The sequence below is a fragment of the Trichosurus vulpecula genome, chromosome 1, assembly GCF_011100635.1.
Source record: "Trichosurus vulpecula isolate mTriVul1 chromosome 1, mTriVul1.pri, whole genome shotgun sequence".
NCBI lineage: Eukaryota > Metazoa > Chordata > Mammalia > Diprotodontia > Phalangeridae > Trichosurus > Trichosurus vulpecula.
This window is the reverse complement of record NC_050573.1, coordinates 286,642,213-286,655,039: the sequence shown is the minus strand read 5'-3', so window position 1 is coordinate 286,655,039 and position 12,827 is coordinate 286,642,213. Positions and strand designations below refer to the sequence as shown.

At 34.5% G+C, this 12,827-nt stretch overlaps 1 protein-coding gene across 7 annotated transcripts in view; it reads left to right on the top strand.

The window, feature by feature from the left end:
* NCOA2 (nuclear receptor coactivator 2) overlaps positions 1 to 12,827 on the top strand; it is a 328,725-nt gene that overhangs the window by 280,142 nt on the left and 35,756 nt on the right. For 5 of the 7 annotated variants that reach the window (XM_036740623.1, XM_036740614.1, XM_036740635.1 and 2 more), the window contains 4 exons: positions 31 to 241; positions 2,430 to 2,636; positions 5,302 to 5,517; positions 6,678 to 6,807. In XM_036740623.1, the coding sequence (XP_036596518.1) occupies positions 31 to 241; positions 2,430 to 2,636; positions 5,302 to 5,517; positions 6,678 to 6,807 (764 nt within the window). The remainder of the gene's footprint in view (positions 1 to 30; positions 242 to 2,429; positions 2,637 to 5,301; positions 5,518 to 6,677; positions 6,808 to 12,827) is intronic. The other 2 variants (XM_036740652.1, XM_036740642.1) reach the window with 1 other exon arrangement.

Genomic DNA, 12,827 nt, shown 5'->3' with positions numbered 1-12,827 from the left:
ATATTGGATAAATTCTGCTGATTGTTACAGCCTGGCAGTGAGCTGGACAACTTGGAAGAGATTTTGGATGATTTGCAGAACAGTCAATTACCACAGCTTTTCCCAGACACACGGCCAGGTGCCCCGGCTGGATCAGTAGACAAGCAAGCCATCATCAATGACCTCATGCAACTCACAGCTGAAAACAGCCCTGTTGCACCTGTTGGAGCCCAGAAACCAGCATTGCGGATTTCACAAAGCAGTGAGTTTGGTCCATCTCTGTTCAAGCTGAGAAATTTACAGACCATCATTATCAGAAATAGTTAGGCAAGAGTGCTCTTGGGATTATGAAGACTTAATTGTCTCAGATTTCCTGTGATCAGACAGCACCATCTACTGTGCTTAATCATTATAAACAGCAATTTGAAATTAGTTCTAGTTAGTAGTATGCTTTTCAGCTCTTCAGGGATGAAGGAAGGAAGAATTTAATTCCTCAACATAAATAAGCTGCTGAATTTTTTAGTCAGACTGTCTAAATTAAATCACTTGTGAGATAATTATCATATCTCTAGTTCACTTTATGCTCCATTGACAAAATCTTTAAAAGTTAACATTTATTTTTAATGTTAGAACTGATTGATAGTGACTAAAACCATCAGAATTGAAGATGGAGGAGTTTGTCATCTTGAACTGAGCAAGTGAAGTATCTTCATTAAAAATAAAATTCTTGTCTAAAATGTTTCGTTTATAATGTTTTCCTAAACTAAAATAATTAGCTTAGGATTAGAAACCCATTCTAAGATTGGTTTTATATATTATATAACCTTTATATAAATCTAAACTTACTTGGTAAAGTAAGTACCCATATGAATTTTTTTCTCATCTACTTAATCTAAGATCTGAAATATTCTGTTCCTTTATAAAACTTTCTTAGTTACCTTGAGGTGCTAAAGAGCTTAGTTTTATATGACTATTATAAGAATGACATCGAGGGTCAGGATTCATAGATGGGTCATAGATAACATCAGTGTTACATTGTATTCTTGTATCGTATAAACTTGACACCTTTATCCCTACAACTACATATTGACAAGGCACCATGTAGTTATACTTCATGGGTGGGGGAGCAGGATACTGGATTACAATTACCAGGTAAGTTATTTGAAAGTTTCACTTATTAAGACCATCACTCAAGTGAGACCTGATGATTTCTGAAAAGAAAAATTTATGGTTCCTGTCACCTTCTGGAGAGCTGGGGAACCATGGCATCTTTTTTTTTTTCTTTTTTGCTGGAATGTCATAAGAATTTCAGGGTGAAAAAATCTAGAGGAGTGCCAAAAAAAGTGAAATTAAGGATTGTTTTTTCAAGGAGTTTGTAATTATTTAATAAAAAGGGAAATAAAGCCTTTCAAGGGAACATAATTCTGAGAACCCTGGGTCTCTTCTGTACACATAAAAAGTACTGTACATATATTAGAGCAGTAATTAACTAATGAACAAAAGAAGTGAATCATTCTCATTATTTCACAAATAGTGAAACCATCCTTAAACATTAATAATTTCTTTTCTCAGTGCTGATTATTGTAAAAATTCTATTGTACTTATGGTTGTTAATAATTTATGCCTCTTTTAGCGTGATATTCCTACATATTATGAAGTAGTTCAGTTAATTTTATGAATTCTGATAGCCAAACTCTCACATTTACGTGCTACCCTGACTTATCAGTCATTGCTGTCTATACTGAGCCAGTAAATCTTGGCAGATCACTACCAAGCTCTGTGAGAAAATGCAGTGCTATACCGAATATAGTACAACTAACAAATGCTTGGTAGGTAACTAGACAAATACTCTCAGATTAAACCTTGAAATTTATTAATACTGTGACTGAATTCAGTGAATTAAATGGCATTTCATCTCAGTATTTCCTTTAGTAAGCCAATAGAAGTCTAAATCCTTTATATGTTTTCAAACCAGTGATAACCACTCATCATTTAAAGTAATTCCTTTAGGTGCCAGGTTAAAAAACCTTTTATACGCCAAATCTGTAGGCATGTAAGATTTAGACTTATGTTACAGGGGTGTGTGTGTGTGTGTGTGTGTGTGTGTGTGTGTGTGTGATAAGATACAAGTAATAAAGTAATTTTGGAACTCTACTATGTAATCATTATACTAATAATGAGAAAGGCACTAAACATTATTATTTCATCATAGAGATTTAATGTTTAGAGAAAATAATGGTAAGTAAAGCTTCTTCGTCATCAAATATACATACTTTCACCACTTTCTGGAAATTAGGGAAGTAAGATTATTATAGGTAAGCTCTACATTTTGGCACTGTGTTTTTGATCTGTTACCTGTTATGTTTCAGTAGGCTTTGTCTAATCCATTCCTATAGCTATCATTTTTCATTATCTTATTTTAACTTTAATCTCATTTGTTTTCTCCTTAGCTTTTAATAACCCACGACCAGGACAACTGGGCAGGTTATTGCCAAACCAGAATATACCACTTGACATCACATTGCAAAGTCCAACAAGTGCTGGACCTTTCCCACCAATAAGAAACAGTAGTCCATATTCAGTGATACCTCAGCCGGGAATGATGGGTAATCAAGGGATGGTAGGAAATCAAGGAAATCTAGGGAACAGTAGTACAGGTAAGGGCTTAAATGAACTATTATTTTCACCGAATTACTTAACTTATTGGCTATGGCATTATGTTCTACATTAAATGCGTTTTTAAAATTTAAATGAATTTTTCTTCATGGTAGATGTAAGATTTTTTAAGTCAGAAAAATCTCTAGAATTCCTAAGAATGGTGGTTGAAAGGCAAAAAGTAAACTATCATTAACTGATCGTTTTTGCTGTATTTGACATTTTAATGAAATTTCTAATCAGTACTATGATTTTTAATCCCATGACCTGAACATAATTGGTTCCTTTCCATTATAGTTAAAATTCTAGATAGTTATTTTCGAACCTATGTGAAACTAACAGGCGATGGTTTGTTCCCAGTGAATGTCTGACATCCCTAAAAGTTCCCAGTAACTGGTAGTAACTTATGTGTAGGGAGTTATAAAATAGAACTTAAGAACTAAACTAACTTCACACTGGCAGGACACTGAAAATGTTAAATCAAAGTCAACCATAATATTTTTAAAGTGTATAAAAGTATAACTTTTATTGCTGACTTAATTTTCTTCATTATCAAATATATTTCAGTCATCCAGTCTGGACTTGCATATAATAGAACATGAAATATCTGTACCATTACCCTAACCTCCTTGATGTATCTAGGACTAAAAACAACAAGTACTGTTCTTTTAGCTGTTGCTATCCTATTTCCAACATTTATTTATTTGTAACAATGCACCATTGCTCCTAAACTTTTTATTTTGGTGAGGAATGATCAGCAATGATGAGTGGCTTTCCTCTGTTGTTTAAAAAATGAAGAGTGACGGACAAATCCTTGGTTTCTGTAGACAAGATATTTGAGATTCTCATATAGGAAAAGGGAACTCAAACAGTAATTATCTTACCTGTGTCCACGATATCCTTGCAGAGGAGGAAAGTCTTAAGCAAAAGTTTTTAAAAGGCTGACTAAGAAAAGCAAGATTCAAGAGAACTGGGCTCTAACCTTTCCCTTCCCCTTTCACTATTAATGTGATAACAGACGAGCTACCTCCCTTCACAATGCTTTGGTTTCTTCATCTTCAAAATGATTGAATTGGATGGTATCTAAGCTCTAAAATTTTATGAATCACACAAGCAATACTATAAATATGGTTGAATGAAAACCCTAGAACTTCTTATTACTATTCATTTAATATGAATTTGATTAAACATTTACTTTAAAAGAAAAATAAGTATTCTCATTAAAGGACAATTGAGATGTACCTAAATAGGTTATTTTTTCATAATGTGGGAAAACTATATAGCATTATTAGCAATAGTAGCATTCTGATTGCACATGTATTCCAGGAGCAAAGATGATACTAAATTAATCATTCCCTTGTGCCATTTCTCTAAAGAAAAATAGTAAAGCACCAAGATTTATAAGTGATACTTAGGATTATCTCCTTTGCAAATAACAAAAAACTGTGAATCCAGATGCATCTAGTATCCTAATTGGTAATCTGAGTTTAAATGTGGTTAATCTTTATGAACCATGATGGAAAAATTGGAGAATGCTAATAGCTTCATATAGTTGAAAAACAGTTTACAGCTATGTTCCAATTAGTGTAATGCCCTGATATTATGAGGAGCTTTTTAACTGACCATCTCTAAAAACATATTTATTAGTACATAGTCCCAATTACATTTTTAATCTAATAAATATGCCATAAAATAGCACTGAAATAGATAAATACAAATTAATATCTCCATTTTACATGTTTAAAAAACAGCCAGTGTTTTTGGTTTGTTCTTTTTCCTTCTTAAAATTTATCACACTTTCCAGTGGATTGTCATGACCTGCATGTATGTGTACAACAAAACAAATTTATTTTGGGCTATTTCCTCCTTCTTTTAAAATATCTGATATTTGGCCAGTGCCAGAAACCAGAATGCCAGACCACTTGGATCAGGAACTTGTTACCATTTGGCAAATCTTGTATTCTTTGATGTGTAGTAAAAATAATTTCTAATGTCTTAGATACAAAGGGATCATTTCTCTAAATATAGTATGATGCCATATTACATCTAGAGATGTTCAATCGGGTGTGAATAGGTAGCTCAGAATTGTAACAATAGCAGGACTCTTCCCCTGGCTTTAACTGTAATGAACTGTAGTAAATATCGGAAAGTTCCTGTGAGTAATTTTCCTGTAGTTTATACAGGCTGCCTAGGTAGAGTGGGAAGTTGAATAGGTTCTATATTTTGAAAAAGAAGCTAGTATTTCAATGTTTAACCTATGTTTTATAGAGTATTCTTTGAGTTTTCGCTTTATAAAAAAAATATCCATTATTAGTTAACACCTAGTTCTTAGTCTTATCCTAACCCTTTTTGGAGAGTGAAGCATTGACATGTATGCCAGTAAATATGATTCACTTCCTGAGGAAGGAAGTCAGGGTTATCCATGCACCCTCAGCACCTGTTGTAGGGTACACATGGGAACAGTTTTCATAGCTTCTCCAAATGACAGCCGCCAGCAGCTCTATGTCACGCACAATTTGCAGTGATCACAAGTCATAACTGAACAATGAAGGATACAAGTCGCTCATGCAAAAAGATCAGTCTAATTCTATAAGCTAGTAGTTTTCTTGTGAAAAGTAAGATGTTAGCAAGGTATATATTTTTCTACTTTCTTTGGCATTACCACAGGAATGATTGGTGGAAATGCTTCCCGACCTGCAATCCCATCAGGAGAATGGGGATCCCCGGGCTCCACAGTGAGGGTCACCTGTCCTGCCACAACCAGTGCCATGAATAGGCCAATCCAAGGAGGTATGATTCGTAACCCAACTGCCAGCATTCCTATGAGACCTAGCAGCCAGCCTGGCCAAAGACAGATGCTTCAGTCTCAGGTCATGAATATGGGTAAGCTAGCTTCTGACACTCTCAGTCTTCTGTGACTTCTTGAAGGGAGTGACATTTCTCTTAGTACATTCAAAACTTGCCCATAGCTACAATTAGGTACTCTCCCCCATGATAAGTTAGTGTGAATAGCAATTAACAGAAATGAGTAGAAGGTTTTCTTTTACCTGTGTTAGCTAAGTCTAAATTATTTGTAGGATAATTTACCTTAGACAAATATATCAAATGATGATTATGTAAATAAATTAATACTCTTTGATGATAGTACTCTAAAGGCACCAAAGAGAAAATATGAGCGCTATAGTTAAATTTGGCCAGGTGTTAAATAAATTAATAATAGGGTAATGTGTGCTAGTTAGACTTAAGACTTCAAGCTTTTTTAATTGTGTGCTTATATATTACATTATTCAGTATCTCACCCACCATAGCATGGTACAAATCCACTTATGTTCATGTATTTTTCACATACTGTGCTATTAGATATTTCAAGATTTGTAAGAGCCTAACAATAAGAGATAGAGAGACTGACTTGAGGATCATTTGACAAGAGAACCCAAAGTTCTGCAGAGATCATTTTCATTTGCTCTAGAATTAGAAGGGACTTTGGAAATTATTTAGTTCAATCCTAGGAAGCTAGGGCCATGAAAATTTGAGTGACTTGAACTGAAGTTGCCACACATGTAGTAAATAGCACAGATGGAATTGGAACCCAGGTTGTTCTCTGTCTCAGAACCCCGTTGATCTTTCCATTACAACAGCAGCCTCTCGGTAGTTTTAAACCTTAAATGAGGACTTCTAAAAAGTTATAAAATGAATGATTTGAGTCTTTGACCTAGCCATGCTTATCTCCATCTCCTAATAATAGGTTGTAATGGAAAATAAAATGATTAGTAAGTGGACAGGGAGAGGAAGGAGGAAGAAAAGCAGAGAATCTCAACAATCTATGATTTGAATAATCATATATGTGTGTGTGTGTGTGTGTGTGTGTATACATACACACAGAGATACATATACATATATTTTTTTTTACCAGAGGAAATGCCGCCTTATCTTGTTTCCCTCCAAAGAATTTCTCTTTTTCCCCTCACACACCCAATCTTTTCCATTTTTTCTTGGCCGAGAAGTTTACTTGCATATGATGACCCTTCTTTTTTTCTGTTTAGGGCCATCCGAATTAGAGATGAATATGGGAGGACCCCAGTATAGCCAACAACAGGCTCCCCCAAACCAGACTGCTCCATGGCCTGAGAGCATCTTGCCTATAGAGCAAGCATCTTTTGCCAGTCAGAACAGGTAAGTCTTAGTGGAACAGAAAATTTAAGATAATAACACCTTCATTTTATGAGTGCATTATATTTATAACACATCTTTTTTTATTTGGGGTGCAGTTTCTTGGTGGGAAAAAAATAGACTTGAAGATGCATAAGTGAAAGTAACCAGCCAATTTTCTTTGATTCATTCCACAAATATTTGTTCTCTACATGTTTGATGCAAGACTGGGAATACAAAGTTAAATTAGACACCATTTCCTGCAGAGAACTTTCAGACTAATTGGAGATGAGGCAGATAAATGATAGTATAGTAAGTGCAGTAAGATTGGTGCAAACAAATTGTTACAGCCATTCATAGGAGAGAAAAATCATTTCTGTCTGGAGTAACCAGAAAAGATTTGTGGGAGAATTTGAGAGCACCATGAAAGTATAAATAGGATTCAACCAGAAGTCCATCCAATTCTTAAGTGTCTTGATTTCTGTGATTTAAAATTATATCAAAAAAAATGAATGAAATAATTTGTGAAGGTCTGTCTGAATGAATGTTATCAAGAACAAGTATGAGTTTGTACTCTTAAGGACCAAAAAATTAATTTTATAGATTAATATTAATAAGCTTTGAAATGAGTACTGCTTAGATATAAGTACAACAGAAAAGTTCCTCAGAATAGTGAAGCCTAAGTTAAGTAAGAGTCTTTGATGTTGTACCATTAATTGGAAGGTTTTATTTATTAGCTTTATATAACCCCTTATTTTTAAAAATCAAGAGAGTATTATAAGGAGAAAGAGAATAGAATAAATGAGGGAGAGGGGAATAGGATAGAAGGAAATACAGTTAGCAATAGTTACTGTGAAAAAAATTTTGAAGCAAGTTTCTCTGATAAAAGCCTCATTTCTCAAACATATGGAGAACTGAGTCAAATTTATAAAAATAAAAGCCATTCCCCAATTGATAAATGATCAGAATTATGATCAGTTTTCAGGTGAAGTAATCAAAGCTATCTATAGCCATATGAAAAAAATACTCTCACTATTGATTGGAGAAATGCAAATTAAAACAATTCTGAGGTACTACCTCGTACGTGTTAGATTGTCTAATAGGACGGAAAAAGTAAATGACAGATGTTGGAGGTAATGTGGGAAAAATGAGACATTAATGCTCTGTTGGTGGAGTTATGAACTGATTGAACCATTCTGTAGAGCAATTTAGAACTATGCTCAAAGGGCTATAAAACCATGCATATCCTTTTACTTAGCAACACCACTACTAGGTCTGTATCCCAAAAGGAATTTAAAAAAAAGGAAAAGGACATGCTGAGGGAAAGTGAAATGTACCGTGTACAAAGTAACAGCAATATTGTAAGATGATCAGCTGTGAACGACTTAGCTATTCTCAGTGATACAACGATCCAAGACAACTCTGAAGGATTTCTAGTGGAAAATGCTATCCATACCCAGAGAAAGAACTGATGATGTCTGAATACAGATTGATGTGTACTTTTTTCCTTTATTTTTCTAGATTTTTTTTGTCCTGTTTTCTTTCACATCATGACTGTTCTACATATGTTTTGCATGACTACACATGTATAACCTTTATCAAACTGCTTGCATTCTCAATGGTAGAGGGGTGGGGAGGGAGGGAGAGAATTTGGAACACAAAGTTTTAAAAATGAATGTTACCTGTTTTTACATATAGCTGGGCAAATTTTTAAAATAAATATTAGCAAAAAATTTTTAAAAGAGTATTATGAGTATCATGATACTTTAGTGGGTAAACAATTTTTCTGCTATACTTCATATTGATCAGGTTCTGAATGTAATACATTATTCAGATCTCTACTTCCTGATGGGACTATGAAGAAATTGCAGAACATTCAAAGACAAGTAACACAAATTAGTAAAGGCTATGACAGAGAAAAAAGTTAAAAGAAATTGGATTTAGTTTTATGTGGGATCAGTACTATTCAGCCGACATTTAAGTGCACCATACTCCGTGTGTGACAACTTAATTATCTTCCAGTATGTGACAGTTATAAGAAGGGGTGCATACTGCATTTCTTTCTTCCTCTCTTACTATGGAGAAAAACATAGTGAATGTGTGCTTGTATAGTACCAGTAATACCCATAAAGAAATATGTGTGTTTTAACGTGTGTTCTTCTAATGTGTGTTTTAACACTAGAATAGCTGCTAAATGATAGAATGCTATCCAATTCATAAACCACTATAGTGGGGTTTCGCATTGGCAAGGCTAGACTAGATGATCTTTCTAGATCATTTTCAGTCATTAATTGTAATTCAGTGATATCATTGAATGTATTACCCATTTGCAAAATAATTCCACTTTGATTCTTTTAAACACTCACTGCCATGTGGACATGCAAAATGCAAATGCAGCATGATAGTTAAATCAAATATGTGGTAGTTTTCGCAAGAAGAAAGGAAATATTAGAGAAAAAGAGCCCTTAAAATTAAGGTTTGTATTTTGGCCTTCACAAATTAGAGTTCTCTTGAACCTGGAATTAGGAGTTTTAACTATGAAGCCTCCCTTCTTATCTTCACATTTTACCTATGTTTCAGCTTTTCCCATTCTTACTCATTTCAAGTGTTACAAAAAAATTCCTTGTGGGGAACTAGAAACAATATTGTAGGAATGCACACAGTGGAAGAAGTTCAAAATTTTCTGTTCTTTGTTGGCATAGAAGTAGATCAAATGGTATTTATATCATAGTTCAAAGATGATGGGTAATAAAGGTCCCATTTATGGCAGCCATCTGTGACATCAGTGAAGCCCTAATGTTTTTCTCCCCGACCCTTAATTTTCTTCAGGCTTGCAATCATTCTAAAAGGATCCTGCCAAACTATCAGGAAATAGTTCCTTCATTAAATAGCTTGCTATTCTTCTCAAGCAGTTTTTCTTCCATGTATCTTTTCAAAGTTGTATAGCCCATCTCGGCATCATAACTTAAGTTCAGAATGGTCACAAAATTAGCCAGTCGGAATTAAAGAGTACCTTAGAAATCATTGATTTCAACCCCCTTATCTTACATACAAGGAGAACTGACCTGGACATGTCACATGACTTGCTTATTTGTCATACAGCTAGTAACTAAAATTTCAGTTTCTGGTGCTAGCTAACCTTCCATTCTTTTGATACAAACTAAACCCAAAATGCCTTCAAAGACATAATCGAAGAATTTTCTCCCCATGTAGCATAGTAGCTGCTTTTCTTGTGCTTATTTCTTCTAACATTTTACCTAAATGTGTGTTTTGTGGGAAATCCATAGACGGCATGATACGACAGAACTAGAGCTAGAGAGGATCTCAGAAGCCAGTCTGTGTTGGAAAGCACATTGGATTGAAGCCCCCATTTCACAGTGGTTTTTGTTTGTTTTTGAAAGTATTTTACAAACACAAATGTATAAATCAGCCATTAGCATTCTTTTTGTTTTTGTTTTTTAATCAAGGACTTTTTTAAAAAAATACATATATTTATATTTAGTTTTCAACATTCACTTTTTTTGTAATTCAACATTTACTTTTATAAGATTTTGAATTCTAAATTTCTCCCCCCCTTCACTTTCCCTTCCCCAAGGTGGTATGCAATCTAAAATAAGCTATACATGTATGATCATGTTAAACATATTTCCACATTAATCATATTGTGAAAGAAGAATCAGAACAAAGGGAAAAACCACAAGAAAGAAAAAAACAACAAAAAGAGAAAATAGTATGCTTTGATCTGCATTTAGACCCCGTAGTATTTCTGTGAATGTGGGTAGCATTTTCCATTATGAGTCTTTTGGAATTGTGTTAGATCATTGCATTGCTCAGAAAGGCTAAGTCTAACAAAGTAGGTCATGGCACAGTGTTGCTGTCACCGTGTACAGTGTTCTCCTGGTTCTGTTCACTCCACTCAGCATCAGTTCATGTAAGTCTTTCCAGTTTTTTTTTAATCCACCTGCTCATTATTTCTTATGGAACAGTAGTATTCCATTACATTCATATACCACAGCTCATCAAGGACCTTTTTACATTAGGTTTAAGGGAAATCAGGGTTATTTGCATTTGATTTGTTTGAAATCTATGTAAAAGTAAAGATCGGTTTCTTTCTTAATCACACTGACCAGTTCTTTGAAAACCTTAATGGTGTCACAAATGCTTTGTTAGTGTTTACTATAGAATAGTTAAGAAAATGAAGATATATGAGTTTGGTATCTAAAGTAGTGGCCTAAAATTTGACCTCTCTTCCATTTCTATATACATCCTTAATTTTATTTTTCTTTGTAAATAAAACTCGGAATAGATATTTACATTCAGGTTGGTTCAGGTTTCTGATTGTTCTTTTAAATTAGGGTTTTGCCTTTATCATGACTTGTGTTCTTTAATTGATTATGCCTCTGACCAGCATTCTTAAATTTGTGTTAAAATTACTTATTACTCATATAGTAGCAGTAACCAGAATTCATATAATGGTTTAAGGTTTACATAACACTTCAAAAACATTACTTCATTTGATCCATGCAACAATAATAGAAGTAGATGCCATTAGTATCTCAGTTTTACAGATGAGGAAACTGAGGCACAAAGAGATTAAGTGACTTGTCCAGGCCAGATCTGAACTTAAGTCCTCCTGATTCCAGGTCCAGCATTCTATCTCTACTCTGCTCTTTAAATTATAACTTCAGATATTTACTCTAAGTTTAAGTTCAAAAATGATTTCCAAACTTTGAAACAACAGTTTATTTCCCCCTTTTATCATTTTTGTCTGTATTTAGAAAAATCCAGAGATTCTGCAATCTGGCTCTAACCTAATCATTCAAATGCAACTGTTTTCTCCAGAGTTATTTATGATCTCTTAGTTGCAGTGTTTCTTCTAACCTGTGCTGGTGCTGGGCTGAGCAGTGACTGATATGCTTCTACGCACACCAGACTGTTAGGGTGCAGTTGGAATTTTCTTTGTAAAATACTGCTGATTCTAAGTCTCTGCTTACAGGATTTATTTCTTTTTTATATATATATATTCCTTTTTCTGATTCTAATTTGTTTATCTACTGCCTTTGGATTGATCCAGTCAGCTCATGTGATCTTGGCTGCCTGTTAGGAAGAAAACAGGCAGCCTTCCTATTTTCAAACAGATGGGAAAGTGGTGATTGGCTGGAGCCATTGCTTTACTAGAGTCATTTAGAAGCAGAAACCTGAAGTTATGTGAGATAGACTCAGAGCCTGGTATGAAGGTGACTATAAGGAAAGAGAAAGAAAAACAACCATGTACATAGTGACTAATAATGTGAACATTCTGATAAAATTGTACAAAGTTTTATTGTACCATTCAGTTAACAAAGTCAGGTATGAAAATTTTCATTGGAAATATCAATATTGTCTGTATTACCAAAAACAAAGTAACTTCTGGTGCTACACAGTAGTCAGGTTATGTAAACACTTTCTGCTCAAAGCAGTAGGAAGTCCATGGAGCTGTTGAAAAAAAAATAAAGGTAATATTGCTTAATTGCTGGATATAATCACCTTTTCTCAGTCCTGAGTTTTATTAAGCTGTCCGCAGCTTCAGACTCTTGCACACCCTCTCTTCCTGATCTCTCCTGCTTCTCCTAAATATCTGACCACTCATCCTTCAATCTTTGCTGCATCTTCAGGCCAAGTCATACCCTAGTAGGGGCTCTTTGTCTTCTTGTTCTCTCACCTGGTGATCTCATAAGTGTCCTGGAGTTCAATTATTAACTTTTTGCAGATGATTTCCAGATCTATTATATCCAGCCAGCACCAGCTCCCTGTCATCTTGAACTGATTGTCCCCCAGCGTTCTCAAACTTCCAGTTTTTTCCTTCCAAACCTTCCCTCCTTCTGATTTGCATATTACCAGGAAGGTCACTACCTCAGTTCCTCATTCACACATTAACCCTTGTTTTATCTACATCTCCGATCTTTTATCAGATCTTGTGTTTGTCTTTGCAGCATCTCCTGTGTACATCTCTTTTTTCCTACTACAAACACAGGAGCTCCTCAGACTGCATTACTTGCTCCTTT